Here is a 20713-nt window from a genome sequence, read left to right as displayed (position 1 = left end):
GGGGGTGGTTAGAAGTTATCATGAGAGCCTATAAATCCTCAAGGGAAGCATCTCCAAGGGCCTCCCTTGAGCACATCATATATTTGGGCTTGCTGCAACCTTAGTGTTCCGCAAAAACCATTTGATAGATAGTCCTAAAAGCAGGATTCTAGAAGACACACACCACTACATTATAAATTGCACACACAGGTCCTTAGACACCTTTCCCCCTAGGACCCATTGTTGCTGCACAAATAGTCTAATCTAAGCTCTCGTAGGACGAGTAACTGCTTCTATCCCAAGCATCAGTTATTCTCAGTGCATTATAAGGTTGTTTAAAGAGTATAAAGGCCAATGGCAATTTTTACAGAACTGGAAGCCCTCACTTGAAATCTCCCTAATACAAGTAAGAATGCCGTGTTTGTTTGGGTGACATATTGATGATATATTGCTTATAATATTATAAGCCACTTTATATTCATATCACTTCACCCTGGTTGAGTTCCTTGGAATAGAACAGAAGGCACTGCCTCATACAAGCTGGCTGCTCTGTTCACAAATAATTGACTTTTAGCTCTTGCTATTACTATAGTAATTGTATCTTGGGTCAAGGGGCAGACCTCCTACCTCATGGAGAATTCCTCCCACCTAAAGAAGACTCCCCATTAAATGATTCGGAAGTTGTATCCTCACAGAAATAAACTACAAATTTTATATCATTTGTATTTTTCCCAGCTATACAAACCCTTGTTAGGCTGGGAGGAACGTAGAGAGTAGAGGTCCCCCTTTTTGTTTTTGTTTCTTGTTGATGTCGGCTACCCCCCAAAATTGGGGGAAGGGCCTTGGTATATGTATGTATGTATGTATGTATACAAACCCGAGTCATTTACCAAAGTTCCTGCCTTAGCCACCCTGCAATTCTTTGACCAGAAGTGTTGAGGGAACACTTGATACAAGCGTAACCCATCATACGCAGCAATTGCCCAGCAACGCAGCATGATGTTAATCTACCAATTTCTTTATGATTGTCTAGCCGTTGAAAACGAAACTAGAAGTAACCCTATTAAATGACCCTGGTTTGTATAGCTGGGAAAAATTAAAATTATATAAAATTTGTAATACAGCACTAGATTCATTTTGCTCCCAAACCAATATGAATATCAGATGAGTAAAGAAATAATTTTATTAAAATTCCATTTATCAAGTTCAGACCTTGGACATACATTGATTTGTTCTTTGTATGACTGTGATTTTAATAATTTTCTGGGTAATATGAAATTGTAGACCAAGCTTGTACTGTACTTGTTTTTTTTTACGTGGATGATATGTCAAATGCCCGGGTCTGCCACAGCTGATGTAAATAAGGGTAAGTCTGATATTTTCTTATGTGGTTAGTTTATAAATATAGTAGTCTAACCTCCTCAAGGTCAATGTGGTTAAGTCTTCAAACATATTTTTCTTGTAAAGCTGTGCAGCATTATCATATCTCAATTGTTTTATGTCCTCAAATATCAGTAACATGCTTCGGAATGTACAGGGCTTAAAACTTTTGAAAGTATTTCATATCGATATCTGAGCAAAACTAATGAGTACAGGTACAGAATCTGAGATAATTAGGTTTGAATTGAATTACTAAAAACTTAGCCTTAGTTTAATAACAAATTGATGAAATTTACATAAATCATATTCACCAAATTAAAATAACATGGTTTTCACAATATTTACAAAAATGTTTATATATTTGGTCTGGAGAAGCAAGCAGTTGAAAACATTCTGAATATAGTATACCCAAAAGGTCCCAATCAGAAAAGATGTCAAAAACACACATCTTTAAAGTAACAGTTTTCTTTGGTTAAAACTCAAGTTCCATTATCTGCAAAAACTTGAGCACTGAAGTAACAAGATAGGAATTCTAACACCTGATAAGAGCATTTTCCTTCCACAAAATTGCTTCAATTTTTTTTTTAATTATTAGTTTTTATCTTTTTTTTATGTTTTTCTATTTTAGTGGGAATATGGGGGATAAGGCTCAACATTGCTCAGATCGAATTTTCAGTTCTGAATCTCATCCACTGTATTTTAAAAGCGTTGCATCCTTTTTCTTGTGTGATATCAAGCACATATTTAGTTCTAAACTGGTACACTTAATCACTATTTTCCTACAGAATCGGTACTTCGTTTTAAGTATGATTTGCCACGTACACATAGCTACACAACGGGCAAAAATTTTCAAAATCGGAGAAACTTCGAGCACCAGTGCCAAAAGATAATGTCCAATATATACACTGTATATACATAAGGTAACTATATGATGCTCATATTTTATACTAAAGCTTTTTTTTTTATAAATCTGGACAAATTATGCCAAAGATACTACTTTGGCAGTCATCCTCCCGGACTGTTTTATCACTATAGATGCCTTCAAGTAATATAACTCAAGTCACCACTTATAATATGCGAGGTGTTGCCTTAAGTAAACACCTTCGCTTTCTTCTGCGTATAACAACATCAACTTAAGCTCAAAACTTGTAAAATGAACCAGCTTGGGAAAAATGTGAATACTATCTGCACTCTTACCCTTGGAGGAAACCTGGTGCTGTAGATTTCTTAGTAATACATCACATATAACAATCCAAGATATAACTGTTAAAATTATACAAAGAACGGATGTATTTCACTGGAATTTTATTTACAACAAACCACCTAACTTTCAAAATTTACCGCTATTGTAACAATCCCGAAGTGCACCAGTAATATCTACGTAAAATGTCTTAGTTTTGCGCCAAAACATGCGACTGATAAATGTCTCAAGGGTCAAAATTCAAGATATAATCCTTTAGAATTCCAGGGAGTGGGAGCTTGTTCACATTCTGGGCCGTTCTCCTTTCTAAAGAATCATATATTATGACTCTGCAGATCTGCTTCAATGTTCTTGGTTTGGTGTATAGTTCCCTGTAAGATATTAAAACATATTACAACAGCTATTAGATACATACTCTGTCTAAATTACAAGTTGAAATACTGTAATGACCAAACAAAATAAAAAACAAAGTTTACAAGCAAGGCCAAAATGACTCCATGCTCAATGAAAAGCCTAATTGTATTATTTACATATGTCCCCTATTTTTTTTTTACGGAAGTTACAAAGTGAACTTGTCAATATCTAAAAGTCACAATCTCTGGCCACCCTGAAGATAATAGAAATCCTTTGTATACTTTTATGTATAATTAATAAAAGATACATTGTAGTTCCTAGGTATGAAGGTAAAGATAAAAGTACTTTTTTCATATTCTAAACATTCAATTGCTTCTTGTCATTTTATTTGTGATATTTAGTGTCAAAAAATATCCTTAACAGCCAGAAAACTTTTAATGTTGGAAGATTTCTCAATAATTGGTGAATTACTTTACTACATATTTTACAGGATATAATTTTACAGGAAATGACAATAACCAAAAAAAAATTTTCATACTTCATTTACATTTTAGTGGCAAAAAAACTTAAAATTTTCTATTTTTCCTAAGAGTATACACCCTTATAAGGAGGTAGGCTTGTGAAGACGGGAATTGGTGTACAGTGGGCATTAATTAATAGTAATTGAATTTCCCTTCTGGTCTCTGGTTGCACTCACTCCTTAGTCTTCAACTATACCTACATTCCTTCTAGCTTTCTTCCACCTTGCTCTCATAACTCTAAATAGGAACTATTTAAATGACAGCTGAATGGCAGTTGATCGTTCAACAAGGTAGTTAGGTATGACAGATGGGTGAGGAGGATGGTTCTGCCCCCTTCCCGTCAAAGGCAAGTCACTCACTTTTGACTCAACGATCAGGACTGAGAGGATGGTTAAATGGGTTAGCTTGATTTAAAGGACTCAGATTTGTAAAAATAAGAAATACAAATTGCTTTTAAAATTTAATTTGTTCCAACACGGAAACTTACCTCGAACTACTCTCTTAGGAGTACCTGGAAATCTCCTCTCATCCGACCAGAGTTTTGTGTAGTTTACCCTACTTCCGTTTTCTGTGAAGGCTAACCTCAGGCGGATACGTGCCCTTTGGCTAGTCTCGGGTCAAGGAGCGTGCTAGCTTGGGTCTCGACCCTCAGAAAGTTCTCTGGTTGCGTCGTGATATCATCTCAACGCTCTCCTTATCTCAGTGCGACCCTTTGTGTCCCACATGGTCTCCCTGTGCTTTCCCTTTGTGTCCCCGTGTGGTTACCTTATCCTTCCCTTGTGTTCTCACGTGTTATCCTTGTCCTTATTACCCTTTCCCGCTGCGTTCCTGTGTCTTGCGGTGTTGCGATAGTGCGTGACGGAGCATCCCCGCCGTTGTCCTGGGCCTAGAGCCGGGATGTCGTGTGGTGCGTTTCTTTCTAAGCCAGAGGTAGAGCCTCATTCCTTGTGCTCGTCGTGCAGGGGTAGTGTGTGTTCTCCGTCGGACACGTGTCCGGAGTGCGTTTCTTGGAATGAGGTCCAATGGGTACGATTCAGTACCAAGAAAAAGAAGTCTGCCAAGCGTTTGCCCAAGAAGGCTAACACCTCTTCGCCCTTTACGTCTCCAGAAGGACCGTCGAGTAGGGTGTCCCTTCCATCTTCCCCTACCCAGAGTAGGGGACGAGGTAAGTCCGCTGCGGGGAAGAAGCCAGAGGTTCTTCCCCAAGAGTCTTTTATCCATGATAGTGGGGTAGCAGCATCTTTCCAGCCAAGTGGGGGGCCTGAAAGTGAATTTAATGGGGGTCCTAGAGACGATGCCCTGGTGCACGCGGGTCGCATCTCTTCGGATGACCCCATGTCGAGTAAAACTGTCCCTGTCTCTTCGCCCGCTTCATGGGCAGGTTTTTCAGGTACCTCCGCAGCTGAAGGCGCCCCAGAGAAGGAAGACTCACCGGCGGCTGATCCCCTTGAATGGGTCCCTCCTAGGACGCCCTGTAGGTCCCCGTTGTGGTTGGAGGAAGGCCTCGGATCCTGATTCCCCAACGTAGAACTTCCGCGCTCTCCCCCAGCACCGCCGTCGTCAGTTCCGGAAGTGTTCCTGCAGCCCGCGCTCTCCGTAGGACAACAAGCCGTTCAGACGACCACTCTCTGGGCCCCGGCCCCTCGGACGGGTTATGAAGAGTCCTCCAATTCATCGGTTGCTACAACCCCCTATTCCTCGGAAGGAGAAAACCGGAGGAATTCCCGACAGAAGCATGAGAGATCCCGGAGGAGGCACTCCCGTTCTCGACATGGGAGGAGGCGGTCCAGGTCTCCTAGGAGAAAATTCAGGAGTAGCAGATCACCAGAGGAGGAATGGGTGGTCATCCCCCGCAGTAAGCTCATGGACCTTACTTCGGTCCCGAGCACTTCAGGGTGGCGACCCAGAGACAAGTCCCCAGGAAGGTTCTCCTCCAGCCACAAGCTAGAACCACGGAGGGACCCGGCCTCACGGACCTCCTCCGACAGGCGTAAGACCGCGAGGGTTCCGACTCAATCCGCCCAGCGGAGGGAGTCGCCCCCTCGGACGAGCAGCCTCATCGTGCCCTCAAAAGTGGCACCACAGACCCTGGAGAAGGAGAGACGGCTTCCTCCGTCGGGCAAGCCCACGGAAGCCGCGTCCTCCATGACTAAGGACAGACAGAGGACGGAGCCCGTCGCCGCCACGGCAATGCCCGTCCTGCGTCCAGAGCCTTACGCGGAGGCATCCGCCTGTGGGATTCACTCTAGAGAAGTAGGCCGCCAGACGGAGGACATTGACGACGACGTGGAGGGCGCCCCAGCGGAGGACTCGGCTTACAGGAGGGTGATAGGCCTCATTAGACGACACCATCGCATTGAGGAGCCTGAACCCTCTGATGAGGATCCCTGGCGCTCTAGCCTTAATAGACTAATGGAGCCCCCCGCCCAGCGGAGGGCTCTGTTGTCTCTTCCAGTGGCCAGAGACGTGAGGCTTGGTAGAGCTCACGTCAACAAGATTGTGTCTGGCAATGTAAAGGCCCCCAAGTCTCAGAGCTCCTCGAAGTTGCTCCAGGGACTGAGGTCCCAGAGTAAATTCTACCTTCCGGAGGGTCAACGTCCAGGGGCCTGCAAGTTGGAACCCTCCCTCGAAGTTTTAGGCCAAGGGGCCCCGGAAAACAGGGCCTCATCAGCCCCAATCTGATTCACCCAGTCAGAGGCGACGGCAAAAGACCTTGCGAACGTTGCCTCTTGGCTAGATTGGTGGGCCTCCACTCTCGTAAGTGTTCAATCCTCCTGCGACCTTTCAGTTCCGGGGAATCAGGCTCTCCTGAAGGAGCTAATCATCTCGGGAGGTAGGGCATTAAAGTTCTTGTTCTACCAGTCCCTAGCCCAATCAGCCAACTGGGTACTCAGGAGGAAAGACACTGTCCTGAGCAAGCTGTCGAGGAGGATACCGGACAGGGAAGCGAGGGCCCTGAGAAGCCTGCCCCTATGGGAAGACGTCCTCTTTCCCCTGAAGGAGGCAGAAGAGATCATGGAGAAGGTCTTGAAGAGGAAGGAGGTGAGTGCTCCTAGACCTCAAGCACCGAGGAGGCCCATCCACAGGAGGCCCGCGTCTGATGGTCCTGCTACTCCTCAAGCCAGCACAGGAGAGACTCCCCCGCTGCTCCTTGGTCACAGCCGTCTCCGCCCTCCCGTAAGGGAGCAGCGTCAGCCCCAGCCTCCTTTAGAACTTCCTTCTCAGCCTCCAGGAGGGGGCATACAGGTCGTTCCTCCAGAAGAAGATAGGGAGAGAGGCCCCCTACTCCTGCCCAAGCCTCAGGTGGGGGGATGCCTCAGACTTTTTTGGTAAGCATGGAAAAACCACACCCGTAGACAGTAACAGTATTGAAGGAGGGGTACAGGCTACCATTTCTGGCAGAACCTCCGCCCCTGATCCCAGCCATTCGGGCAGAGTGGTTGGCTCCCAAGGACCCCTTGAAGAGAACAGCCTTACAAGAGGAAGTTTCCACGATGATGGCGAAGGGAGCAATGGAAACGGTACGGGACCCGGGCCCGGGATTCCACAGTCGGCTCTTCCTGGTGGAAAAAGCAACGGGAGGTTGGAGACCGGTCATAGACCTCTCGGCTCTCAAACTTTGTGTGCAAAACCGACTTCAAGATGGACACCCCGAAGTCGGTCCTAGAGTCCTTGAGGGAAGGGGACTTCATGATGTCCATAGACCTCAAGGTCGCTTATTTTCAAATCCCAGTCCACCCCTCCAGCAGGAAGTACCTTCGGGTGAAGTGGGATGCACAGACCTTGCAGTTCAGGTCCCTCTGCTTTGGACTATCAACAGCGCCTCAGGTCTTCACGAACGGGGCATCCGCCTGATTCGTTACCTAGACGACTGGTTGCTCCTTTCATCCTCAGAGGAAGTTTTGAGGGATCAAGGCGCGAAGCTTCTGCAGTTCTGCAAGATTCTAGGCATCACCATCAACCTGGAGAAGTCTCATCTGTCACCCTCCACCAGGAGGACTTATCTAGGGATGGTCCTGGATTCCGGTCTAGTGAGAGCCTTTCTATCGGAAGAGAGGCTGACCAACTTGGACAAAATTCTCCGCCCCTTCTTGGCGGGACAACCCAGGAGAGCAAAGGACTGGCAGAGGCTAATAGGTCACCTCGTGTCATTGGAGAAACTGGTTCCCCAGGGGAGACTCAAGCTCAGGAGCTTCCAATGGAACCTGAAGGGACTCTGGAACCAGACGGATTCCCCCCACAAGGGGGTTCCAGTTCTCCAGGAAACGGAAGAAGTCCTAGTGTGGTGGCTAGACCGGACAAACATCCTCAAGGGGATGCCCTTCGCAGCCGAGCGCCCCCCCCCCCCCCCCCCCCCCCCCCCCCCCCGTCCCAGACCCAAAAGCGGCGTGGGAAGACGCCTTTCAACACCGGTGGGACAATCTCGACGTATACGCCTTTCCCCCTTTCGCGTTGCTCAGACAGGTGCTCAACAGGGTGAGGACGGCCCACAACCTGAAAATGACTTTGGTAGCGCCCTGGTGGCCGAAGGCCGAAGAGAGAGTGGTTCGCCGACCTAAAAGAACTAGCGTGTCTTCCCCCGTGGCTTCTTCCAGACAGACCAGACCTGCTGCGGCAACCCCACTTCCAAAGGTTCCACGACAATCCTCGATCCCTCCACCTTCATGCGTGGAGGTTATCGAGCGTCTCCTGAGGAAGGAAGGCTATTCAGCTAGAACGGCCGAAAGGATGTCGGGATATCTAGGGCGTTCATCGGCAGCGGTGTACCAGGCTAAGTGGACCACCTTTACGAAGTGGTGCTCCTCCATTAACATCAAGCCGTTGAGGGCCTCTATTCCGGACATTGCGGACTTCCTGGTACATCTCAGGGATATAGTCGGTATGTCTATCCCGGACATCAAAGGAGTCCGTGCAGCTTTAGGACAAGTCTTCCTACTGAAGGGCATCGATCTTGGTTCCTCGAGACATATCTCGATGCTCATCAAGAGCTTCGAACAAGCATGTCCCCCTCAAGCCGTCAGGGTGCCGCAGTGGCATGTGGCGAGGGTCCTGAAGATGTTAAGTGAACCCCCTTTCGAACCCCTGAAAGACATAGTGGACAGGGACCTCACCTTCAAGACTGTCTTCCTGTTGGCACTAGAATCAGCTAAGAGAGTGGGTGAGATTCACGGGCTGTCTTACGAGATCTCGCACGCGAAAGGTTGGCGTGAGATTTCCCTCAAGTTCGTCCCGACTTTTGTGGCTAAGACCCAGAATCCAGCAGTTTGGGATCCCAAGTTTGAGGGCTTCTCAATACCGGCAATTCCTCATTCGGGCAATCCGGAGGACTTGAGGTTGTGTCCTGTCAGAGCCATAAGGAAATACCTGGAGAGGACTTCTAATCTCCGTCCTGGTATCAAGAGCCTTTTTGTCTCCACAGGTACAGTGAAAAAGCCGGTTTCGAAGAACACTATCTCCTTCTGGCTAAGACAGGTGATTATCAGGGCCTATAGCAGTGCGGGCGTTCCTCTGCCGGGAAAACCTAGGCCCCATGACATTAGGGGTCTAAGTACCTCCCTAGCTTTCGAAAGGAACATGGCAGTGGCGCAGATCCCAAGAGCAGGCACCTGGTCTAACCAGTCTACCTTCACAACGCACTACCTGAAGGAATGCTCAAGAAAGTCCCTAGACGGGTTCTCTATAGGAACAGTCATCTCTGCACTCCAAGCGATTTAACAGTATAGTATAGCCCCAGGTACAATCGTGGGTAGTAAGACCAAGAGACACAGGTTCATTTACTTAAAAACCCCCTTATTCTTCCTTCCCCCTCTTTCCCTTGGAGATAGACTCGGATAGAGCCTGCACAAGACCTCAAGTCACAACATCATCAAAGGACACGTCTCCGAGGAATTCTTGCACAGGCGAGTTACTTAGACACTAACATGAGCTCTTTGTGTAGTTTTCTCCTACATTTCGTTTTCTGACCGTCTCTGAACCTAGCCCCCTATTTAGGTTCCATTGCATCCTGCTTAGCTAGATCTAGGGGCCAAGAAGGACACTCCCACTTCCTAAAGTGTAAGTCTCCTAAGAAAGTAGTTTGAGGTAAGTTTCCGTGTTGGAACAAATCACAAATTTTAAGTAATTTGTACTTTTCCTAACATACTTACCTCGAACTACTTTCGGGTAATGGCCCGCCCTTCCGTCCCCGAGTGTCTTCCTGACCCTTTAAGTAATTAAACAACCAAGAACTTACTGAGGGTCGAGACCCAAGCTAGCACGCTCCCTGACCCGAGACTAGCCTCAGGGCACGTATCCTTCCGCCTGAGGTTAGCCTTCACAGAAAACAGAAGTAGGGTAAACTACACAAAACACTGGTCGGATGAGAGGAGATTTCCAGGTACTCCTAAGAAAGTAGTTCGAGGTAAGTATGTTAGGAAAAATACAAATTACTTAAAATTTGTGATTTCTGTTCTGATGTGAAAATCAACCTTTTTACAGGAAACACTCTTGATGGTGTGAAGCCATCCCTAGAACCAGAAGCTAGGAAGATCATTCCAACAGGAACTGTTAAGGCCTGGGCTACCACTGGTATAAGAAAACCAGTACTAGATTGCAAAAGATACATCCATTTTGTGAGTTGTCAGGGAAAGTGATACCAGGCATATTATAATAAATGTATGTGTTATACATTTTGTCATCCTCTCACCAATGTTCTAGCTACAGGGGGAAGTACTTCAACACAGATCTTATCTGTGAAGAATGGTTGCACAGTTATAAAGCTTCCTAGCATCAGACATCCAATATAGCATGTAATGGTCCAGGCTGCTACACCACAAACAAAGGAGGTAAAAAGAGCCAGTCCTACCTTTCAATCTAGACTCATACCAAAAGCACTGCCTTAAATGACATACTTTGGCCTGTGAGGAACCTGGCCTGGCTATACAACTATGTGACTAAGAAGAAAGGTACTCAAAAATGTGGGTAAACTCACCATCAAAGATATAAGGAGGTGGAGGATTCTTGAATGTCTTTAAGCCTTAACTTTTTCATACAATGCCCTGACAATTTTTTTCTGAACGCAATAATCAGGCTAATAGTACCCTAACTTTATGAGCTTCCAGCCAAACTGGACAATCAATCCCCTTTTCAGACAATGGATACACTCATTTAATCACCTTGCAAAGCTGGAAAGAAACAATGTTCTTGGGACTTCCTTGTTCCTGCAAGTGCTAACAACCTTTCCAGCACTCAGAACAGTGCTGCCTAATTCTCTTCAGATAGCACCAGAGAGCCTTTACGTGCCACAAACTCTGGCAAAACCAAATGTGATCTGGTGCTAACTCTCCAAGTGACCCACATGATGACAGTCCGAGCAACTCACCTACTTACTTTGCCAAACACTTGGGTTGACCAAAGTGTCTCGAGTTATATTTTTACACTATATGGTAAAGGTATAAGGCCTAAAGACAAAAGTTATGTCTCCTTCCAGAAGCTCGAGACCTTGAGATGGGCAAGACTACTCGTAACTGCTCACTGGCATGGACAGAACCCTGTGAGGAAAATCTATACCCTTCAGTCTAGACATCATGAGGCCAAGCGATAATCTTTCACTGCCAAACCTGAGAGGAGCTTTACTCAGGAGGTCAACAAGTCTACCATCTGCTGGAGAAAAGCTCCAACCTAACAAACACACTTATGACAACTGCTGAAATGACCAACTTCTCTCAGGTAGACAGCTGCCAAGGGTTGACACAAATACTCAGATGTATTTTGGTAAGTCCTGTGAAAAAAATTAGATCCCCATATATCTTCTGGTAAGTCCTGTGAGAAAAGCTTCTAGCTCGGAGAAGACGCTAGATAGTCTCCAAATGTGAAGTACAATTGACTTTACAGGCTGGAGGTGCGGCTGAGAGGAGATTGGGCTGTGAGGTTATCTCTCTGGAAATTTTGACTAGAAACCCCAGCAAATTGGGATATCACTTGTTATTGGGGCCATCTAGGAGTGACCTGGGTCATGGTGTAACCCGAAGAAATGATGCATAGTTGTTCAACCCCCAAAAGCTGAATGGGGGGGAAAGCGAAGGCATTCAGAACGTCCTGCAGGTGTCAAATGCCCTCCTACTGGATCCAGGATGGGGGGGGGGGAATAACACCAGAAACTTCTTGTTTAGCCATGCGGCAAACAAGTCCATCACTAGAACACCCCTTTCCTTTAAAGTGAGAAGCCTTTCTGCCATGCAAGGCTATAGGGACCACTCAGTCCTTTACAACTTGCCCCTCACATTAAGATGTTCTGGTAGAATACTACATATTACCCAGAGTGTACCTTGCTGAGAGCTCTATAATGTGGCATTACACCCAGACAAATTGCTTCATCAACTAATCAAAGTGACTACAACAGGGGACTGAGAAAACTCTGCCAATGAAGGGCTGAAAGTTCCTGTATAGTCGGAAACTGTTATGATACTTCTATAAGCCTATGAAGCATTCATATGAGGGGAAGACAATGCTATTGTATCAATCTGCCATTACATAACTACCTTGTTAACCATTCTACGGCCATGCTAGCTTGCACCGAAATATTTACAATTCAAAGGATGAAAGGTTTGTTTTTAGCTTTGTAACAAAAAAAAGTATAAGTTCTCACAACAACAGTATATTGGCTAGTCTATAAAATTGAAGAGATAGATACATTAATTGTATATTAGGCATTTCAGTGGTTGTAACTGAAAACAATGAAAAAAACTATTTTAACTAACACTGACATTTCTTCTCACTTTTGTTCTTGGATTCCTATAACCTCTTACCTCTGGTGTTCAGCATTAGGCAATGAGATTTACTGGTCCCTTGACATTTACTAAATCTCACTGACAGCATTTGATAGACGTCAAACTTGAGTGCTTGCAAAATGCACTCATAATTGAACAGTTTCCCCTATCCATACCTTTACACAAATATGTTACACTCCACATCCTCTCTCCCTAAATTCATAAGTTATCAACATTAACATTAAACTAGCTTGAAGTATCAAGGAACTTTAAAATTTGAAAGACTAATCAGTAAATTTTAAATACAGTAGTCCAACAATATTTCAAAACCTGTAATGCATTAAAAGATCATTTCATTAATTTTTTTGCAGGATTGTGTACTACGAAGAACTTACTTGAGTACTTGCGTAAGGGGCCGCTTCATGGGAACAAGAGAAGTTTGGGTATAAAGGATTTTGAGGCACTGGTGAAGTTCCTTGTGATCCATCGCTAGGTAATACAAGTGAAGGAGTCGTGCAAATCTCTGGTCGGGATCGATCAAAAGTTCTTCTTTCCTAATTAGCAGCTGCACATAGTAGTACAATACCTGTGATGTTAAGGTAGAAGTTACAATTTTAACAATGTCTCTACCATTTAAATAGTTACTTATAAAACATAGTCTCTATGATTGATTGAAGGATAAATTCATATAAAAAATAACAAGGTATATAAAATTCTTCCAATATAATTTTTAAATCCATTAAATTTTTAAAGCAAAATAAAAGTGTTCACTTTAAACAATTGAAATACAAATGCAGCCGACATCTTTTGACGTTATGTGTAGTCCCAATGAACCACAAGGCAGAAATTTACTTTTTTCTTCATAAATATTGCAACAACATAATTCAATCTATCATTAGTTGGCAACACCATATTTTCTTAAAGTACCACTAGTTACCGCTTGTCTTCAACCATGGAATAACCCCTTTTTCAGTGTAAACTATTCTCCTAATTTACCCAAGCTTTTGAGCTATACAGAATCTTGAAACAATATGTATGGAAATATTAATATATTTCCAGATTTTCTAATGAATTATACAATAAAATTCATAATTACTGTACAAAAGCAATTGAATTCCCTTGTTTCAATATAACCTCTTCAATCATATCATGCAAACACTCATAATAATGTCACAGAAGCAGTCTAACAAAAGAAAATCTACTTTTTCAACATATTCTACCAGGACCCATCAACTTGAGTAGGAGCAAATTACTGCCATCATTGAGTGCCAGCAGAACTGAACACAACTCTCAGTCTCTCCACATTTTCATCAGTTATCTTGACAGTTTTCGATTATCAACTTCCTAATACTTTCCGTTTTAATCCTGTTTTGCATTCAGTTCAGCACTTCTACTTTTATCAGTTAGTGTAAATTTTTGTTTATTTCCACCTGTTTTATCTGTAAAACTTACGAAATTAATTTTGCTTCCTTCCGTGAATTTTGTCCTTGTCAGCTTATCGTTTTGACAACAGGAGTTTTTGTGTCAAAATGATATTTTAATTATAAAATAAATTTTTGAATATACTTACCCGGTGAATATATAATAGCTGCAACTCTGCGGCTCGACAGAAAACACACTCAAAAAACTCGCGAGCGATCGCTATGAAGGTTGCGGGTGTGCCCACCAGCGCCAACTGTCGGCCAGATACCACTCTTGTATGTAAACAAACCCCTTCAATTCTTCTCATCCCGCTGCGTCTCTATTGGGGAGGAAGGGAGGGTCATTTAATTTATATATTCACCGGGTAAGTATATTCAAAAATTTATTTTATAATTAGTATATCATTTTTAAATATTTAACTTAGCCGGTGAATATATAATAGCTGATTCACACCCAAGGCGGTGGGTAGAGACCAGAGTTAATAAAGTTTACAGCGTATAAGCTAAGAGTTTTTTCATTTTGACAGTTATCAATATAACAAAACCAAAATATATAGGTACCTGGTAAGGAAGTTGACTTAGACGATTACTCTGCCTTGTAAGTCTGTCTTCCTCACGGAGCCCAGCGATCCTCTTAGGATGCTGACAGACTCCCAGGAGCTGAAGTATCAAGGGTTGCAACCCATACAACAGGACCTCATCAAACCCCTAATCTGGGCGCTCTCAAGAAATGACTTTGACCACCCGCCAAATCAACCAGGATGCGAAAGGCTTCTTAGCCTTCCGAACAACCCATAAAACAATATTAAAAACATTTCAAGAGACAGATTAAAAGGATATTGGAATCAGGGAAGTGTAGTGGTTGAACCCTCACCCACTACTGCACTCGCTGCTACGAATGGACCCAGTGTGTAGCAGTCCTCATAAAGAGTCTGGACATCTTTCAAGTAAAATGACGCGAACACTGACTTGCTTCTCCAAAAGGTCGCGTCCATGATACTTTGCAGAGATCTATTTTGCTTGAAGGCCACGGAAGTTGCTATAGCTCTAATCTCGTGCGTCTTAACCTTAAGCAAAGATCGGTCTTCCTCACTCAAGTGGGAATGAGCTTCTCGTATTAACAATCTGATAAAATATGACAAAGCATTCTTTGACATAGGTAAGGATGGTTTCTTAACCGAACACCATAACGCTTCAGATTTACCTCGTAAAGGCTTAGTACGAGCTAAATAGAACTTAAGAGCTCTAACGGGGCATAAAGCTCTCTCTAGTTCGTTGCCTACGATCTCTGATAAGCTAGGAATATCAAAAGATTTAGGCCAAGGACGAGAAGGCAGTTCATTCTTGGCCAGGAAACCAAGTTGAAGAGAACAAGTGGCTTTTTCTGACGAAAAACCGATGTTCTTGCTGAAGGCATGAATCTCACTGACTCTTTTAGCCGAGGCCAAGCACACCAGGAAAAGAGTCTTAAGAGTGAGATCCTTCAGGGAGGCTGAATGTAAAGGCTCAAACCTGTCTGACATGAGGAACCTTAGGACCACGTCTAAGTTCCATCCAGGAGTAGCCAAACGACGTTCCTTAGAGGTCTCAAAAGACCTAAGGAGATCTTGTAGATCTTTATTGTTGGAAAGATCTAAGCCTCTATGCCGGAAGACCGAAGCCAACATGCTCCTGTAGCCCTTGATCGTGGGAGCTGAAAGGGAGCGAACTCTTCTCGGGTATAAGAGAAAATCAGCGATTTGGGCTACAGAGGTACTGGACGAGGATACAGATACTGACTTACACACTCGTCTCGGAAGATTTCCCACTTCGATTGGTAAACTCTAATGGTAGAAGCTCTCCTCGCTCTTGCAATCGCACTGGCTGCCTCCTTCGAAAAGCCTCTAGCTCTAGAGAGTCTTTCGATAGTCTGAAGGCAGTCAGACGAAGAGTGTGGAGGCCTTGGTGTACCTTCTTTACGTGGGGCTGACGTAACAGGTCTACTCTTAGAGGAAGACTTCTTGGAAAGTCTACCAGCCATCGAAGTACCTCGGTGAACCATTCTCTCGCGGGCCAGAGGGGAGCAACTAACGTCAACCTTGTCCCTTCGTGAGAGGCGAATTTCTGCAGTACCTTGTTGACAATCTTGAATGGTGGGAATGCATATAGGTCTAGGTGAGACCAATCTAGGAGAAAGGCATCTATATGTATTGCTGCTGGGTCTGGGACTGGAGAGCAATAGATTGGAAGCCTCTTGGTTATCGAGGTTGCAAAGAGGTCTACAGTATAGTGGGTTGACCCCAAGTCGCCCAAAGCCTCTTGCACACGTCCTTGTGGAGGGTCCATTCTGTAGGAATTACCTGACCCCTCCGACTGAGGCAATCTGCTAGAACATTCAAGTTGCCCTGGATAAACCTCGTTACCAGGGAGATGCCTCGATCTCTTGACCAAATGAGCAGGTCCCTTGCGATCTCGTACAGTGTCCGGGAGTGGGTGCCTCCTTGCTTGGAAATGTACGCCAAGGCTGTGGTGTTGTCCGAGTTGATCTCCTTGACCAAAAGACCCAATTCCTTGGTCAGATCCAATGTCCAATTGAGATCCTTCAGACAGCGATGACTGGACGAGGCTCTGAGAAGCCAGTCGTCCAAGTAAAGGGAGGCTCGGATACCCGATAAATGGAGGAATTTTGCCACATTCCTCAAAAGCCTCGTAAACACGAGAGGAGCAGGACTTAGGCCAAAGCACAGGGCCCGAAACTGGTACACCACATTGTCAAACACAAATCTCAGAAAAGATTGGGAATCTGAGTGAATGGGGATGTGGAAGTATGCGTCTCTTAGGTCGAGAGAGACCATCCAGTCTCCCTTTCTGACCGCTGCTAAGACTGATTTCGTGGTCTCCATGGAGAACTTTGTCTTCGTGACAAAGACGTTCAGAGCACTGACGTCTAGCACCGGTCTCCAACCTCCTGTCTTCTTCGGTACTAGGAAGAGACGGTTGTAAAACCCCGGTGATTGAAGGTCCGAGACTTTGACCACCGCTCCCTTCTCTAGCAAAAGAGACTTCTAGTTTCAGGGCTTGTCTCTTTGCTTCCTCTCGGTACCTGGGAGAGAGATCGATGGGGGAAGTCGCTAGAGGAGGTTTGTGTACAAATGGAATTTTGTACCCCTCTCTGAGCAACCTCACAGAATGTTGATCTGCGCCTCTCTTCTCCCAGGCTCGCCAGAAGTTCTTGAGTCTGGCACCTACTGCTGTCTGAAGCTGCGGGCAGTCAGACTCTGCCACGTGAGGACTTGGCTCCTTTCCTCTTTCCTCTCTTTCCTTCGGCACGAGTACTTCCCCTGCTGGGGGCTCTGCCACGAAAGGGCGGAATAAAATTGGACGCTGGAGTGTCTATCCTAGGTCTAGCGGAAAAGGCAGTCGAAGGAGTCCCTTTGCGAGCAGAGGACGCAACCAAGTCATGGGTGTCCTTCTGCACTAGAGACAAAGCTATGTCCTTAACCAAAAGTTCAGGAAACAAAAACTTTGATAACGGGGCAAAGAATAGCTCAGATCGTTGACAGGGCGTCACTCCTGCTGACAGAAAAGAGCAAAGAGACTCTCGCTTCTTAAGGACTCCTGAAGTAAACGAGGAGGAGAGCTCATTGGATCCATCGCGGATGGCTTTATCCATGCAAGACATAATGAGTAAGGAGACATCTCTATCGGCCGATGAGATTTTCCTACTCAAGGCTCCCAAACACCAGTCAAGGAAGTTGAAAACTTCAAAAGCTCTAAAAATGCCTTTAAGTAGATGGTCAAGGTCTGAGGATGACCAACTAATCTTCGAGCGTCTCATGGCTAGGCGGCGGGGAGAGTCTACAAGGCTTGAGAAGTCGGCCTGGGCAGAGGCAGGGACTCCCAAGCCGAGAACTTCTCCCGTGGCATACCAGACGCTCGATCTAGACGAGAGTTTAGAAGGGGGAAGGCAAAGGCCGTCTTCCCTAAACTCCTCTTGGTTTCCAACCAATCGCCTAACAGCCGTAAAGCTCTCTTGGACGAGCGAGAGAGTACAAGTTTAGTAAAGGCTGGCATGTCAGCAGGTACGCCTAAAACAAACTCAGACGGCGGCGAACGAGGAGCCACAGAGACAAAGTGCTCGGGAAACAACTCTTTAAAAATGAGCATGACTTTTTTAAAGTCCATAGATGGCGGAACTGCTCTAGGTTCATCAATATCTGAAGGATGATCCTCAGGCTGAGGGTCAGCAACGTCCTCATCCGAAAGTTCCTCATCTGACAACTGATGAGAAACAAGCAAAGGGGTTGGCAATGCTTGACATGCAGCGTCCACCCGCACTGGTGCATAAGTGGCGGACCAGGACGCAGCGTCCTGAAACTGCTTGACAGTCTGAAAACTGTCAACAACAACAGGTGCGCGAGGACGCACAGCGTCCACCCGAGACTGCTTAGACCGCCTAGGTTGTGCAGTCAAAACAACTCTAGGTTGCGGAGGTTGACGCTCAGCGTCAAAACAAGTCAACTCCGATGGTTGGCGAACGTCCTGAACATCACCAGGCGCATCAGCGAGTTGCCTAACGTCCACATGCGGCTGAAAATCCACACGAGATCGCATCGAGTGTGGTACAACCCCAACCGCTTGACGTGAGTTGGCTACACCAGCGTCAACAGGACGCACAACAGAACGCTTGGGTGGCTGAAGGCCAGGATCTCGATGAGCTAAACGGCTAGGCTCAACGGAAACCTTATCGGCATTGTAGTCTTCCATAAGGGACGCAAGTTTAGACTGCATGTCCTGCAGTATAACCCATTTAGGGTCCACGGGAATGGGTGCGGTAACCGACGGGGTTAGCGTCTGAGACGGCACAACTTTGCCTTGCTTAGGCGGCGAGCAGTCATCCGATGACAGCAACGGGTCCGAACTGTCCCAATGACTACATCCAGGACGTTGGACCTGTCCTGAAGGGACCGACTTCCGTTTAAGAGGCCTAGAAACCTTGCTCCACGGTTTCTTGCGTGAAAAGCCTTCGGAAGACGAGGTAAAAATGGGCTCTCTCGTCTTATGGTAGGGGCGATCTTGGTGAGATACGCCTGATACCATAGAGGGAACGTCTGTTCGCTGATCAAGGCCTCTCGAACCCATAAGTCGTACGACATTACTTCTCCCCTGGGCTTGGGAGCTTGCAAGAGGTCCCGGACTAGGTGAACGACAGGCACGAACAGACGAACCCTCGGTCGCAACACTGTTCACAACACTTTGCGCACTAATCACTTTCCCACTTTCCGCCGTGGCACTATGGCACTTAAGTTCCTTCACGTCAGCCATGAGTTGATTACGGTCACTTGCTAACGCTTCAACTCTCTCCCCCAAGGCATGAATAGCACGTAACATGTCTTGCATAGACGGTTCCTGAGTGCTAGAAGGGGGATTAGGAACAACCACTACAGGGGAAGGATTAGGTTCAGGGGCATGTGGAGAGGAAAAATCTACAGACCTAGATGAACTTCTCCTTACCATATCTCTCTCTAGTCTACGTGCATATTTATCGTATTCGAGCCAATCGAATTCCGAAAGGCCCACGCATTCCTCACACCGATCTCCCAATTGACAGGTTTTACCCCGACAATTGGAACAAACAGTATGTGGGTCGAGAGAAGCCTTTGTTAGACGCCTATTACAGTCCCTAGCATTACACTTTCGAAATCTAGGTACTTGAGAAGGGTCAGCCATTTTGAATTAGTCAAAGAAAATTCCAAAAACAATCCAAGTCATCAACAAATAATCCGATTCAATAAAGAGTTCAAGAGTTTATGTTGAGGAAAAACACCTGCACTGCGAAAGCTCAAACCAAAATAAAGTACTTCACCAAATAAGATGAGAAAACTCCAGGTTCTACAGCGAGTATGAATACGTCTTGTCGTCAACGTCGACAGAGAAGAATTGAAGGGTTTGTTTACATACAAGAGTGGTATCTGGCCGACAGTTGGCGCTGGTGGGCACACCCGCAACCTTCATAGCAATCGCTCGCGAGTTTTTTGAGTGTGTTTTCTGTCGAGCCGCAGAGTTGCAGCTATTATATATTCACCGGCTAAGTTAAATATTTAAAAACTTCATGTATTATGGGAGTTAAGGAAATTGGGAAATCAGAAGGTCTAGAGGAACAACTCTCATTTACCTAATGGAGTAATGTCATCAATTCTCCAAGTGCAAGTAAATCTCAGAAAATAATGAACAATTTATATCTTCTTTGTTCCTGTGAGACAGCAACAAAGAGATGGAGCTGGGGGGAGAGTGACTGCTCCCTGCACTCTAGTTTTGGGGTGTTTGAATGTGCGTGGATGTAGAACGATAGAGAGTAAAAGATGTGAGATTGGAAGTATGTTTAGAAGTAGAAGGATGGATGTATTGGCCTTTTGTGAGACAAAGATGAAAGGAAAGGGTGAAGTGATGTTTGGTGAAATGTCTGGTAGAGTGTCTGGGATTGAAAGGGGAAGAGCGAGAGAGGGTGTGGCTTTATTGCTGAGTGAATGGATGACAGGTAAAGTAGTGGAATGGAAGGAGATATCATCTAGGTTAATATGGGTAAGGGTTAGGTTGGGTAGGGAATGTTGGGCGTTTGTCAGTGCGTATGGGCCAGGTAGTGAGAAAAGTGAAGAAGAGCGGAATGAGTTCTGGAATGAATTAACTAGGTGTGTAGAAGGACTGGGTAGAAGGAATTATGTAGTTGTTATGGGTGACTTAAATGCTAGAGTGGGCGCTGGAGAGGTAGAAGGTGTCATTGGGAAGTATGGCGTACCAGGTGAAAATGAGAGTGGTGAGAGACTGGTAGATATGTGTGTTGAACAAGAGATGGTAATAAGTGCTAGCTTTTTTAAAAAGAAAGATAAAAATAAGTATACATGGGTAAGAGTGGCAAATGGAAGAGTAGTAGAAAGGGCATTAATGGATTAAGTGTTGATAACTAAAAGAATGTTTGGAAGATTGAAAGATGTGCACGTGTTTAGGGGTATGGCTAACGGTATGTCTGATCATTTTTTGGTGGAAGGAAAATTAGTTGTAGCAAAAGAGTGGGGGAATAGAGTAGGTGGATGTAAAAGGGAGCTAGTGAGGGTTGAAGAGCTAATAAAACCG

At 45.2% G+C, this 20713-nt stretch overlaps 1 protein-coding gene across 2 annotated transcripts in view; it reads right to left on the bottom strand.

The window, feature by feature from the left end:
- Window positions 1-1616: 1616 nt before the first annotated feature.
- Window positions 1617-20713, bottom strand: part of LOC137656718 (ankyrin-3) — a 92138-nt gene continuing 73041 nt past the window's right edge. For both annotated transcript variants that reach the window (XM_068390954.1, XM_068390953.1), the window contains exons 11-12: window positions 12578-12768; window positions 1617-2931 (exon numbers count right to left, since the gene is read on the bottom strand). In XM_068390954.1, the coding sequence (XP_068247055.1) occupies window positions 2787-2931; window positions 12578-12768 (336 nt within the window). In that variant the 3' untranslated portion in view covers window positions 1617-2786. The remainder of the gene's footprint in view (window positions 2932-12577; window positions 12769-20713) is intronic.

Source organism: Palaemon carinicauda, chromosome 17 (assembly GCF_036898095.1).
Source record: "Palaemon carinicauda isolate YSFRI2023 chromosome 17, ASM3689809v2, whole genome shotgun sequence".
Lineage (NCBI taxonomy): Eukaryota > Metazoa > Arthropoda > Malacostraca > Decapoda > Palaemonidae > Palaemon > Palaemon carinicauda.
This window is presented reverse-complemented; position numbering and strand designations above follow the sequence as displayed.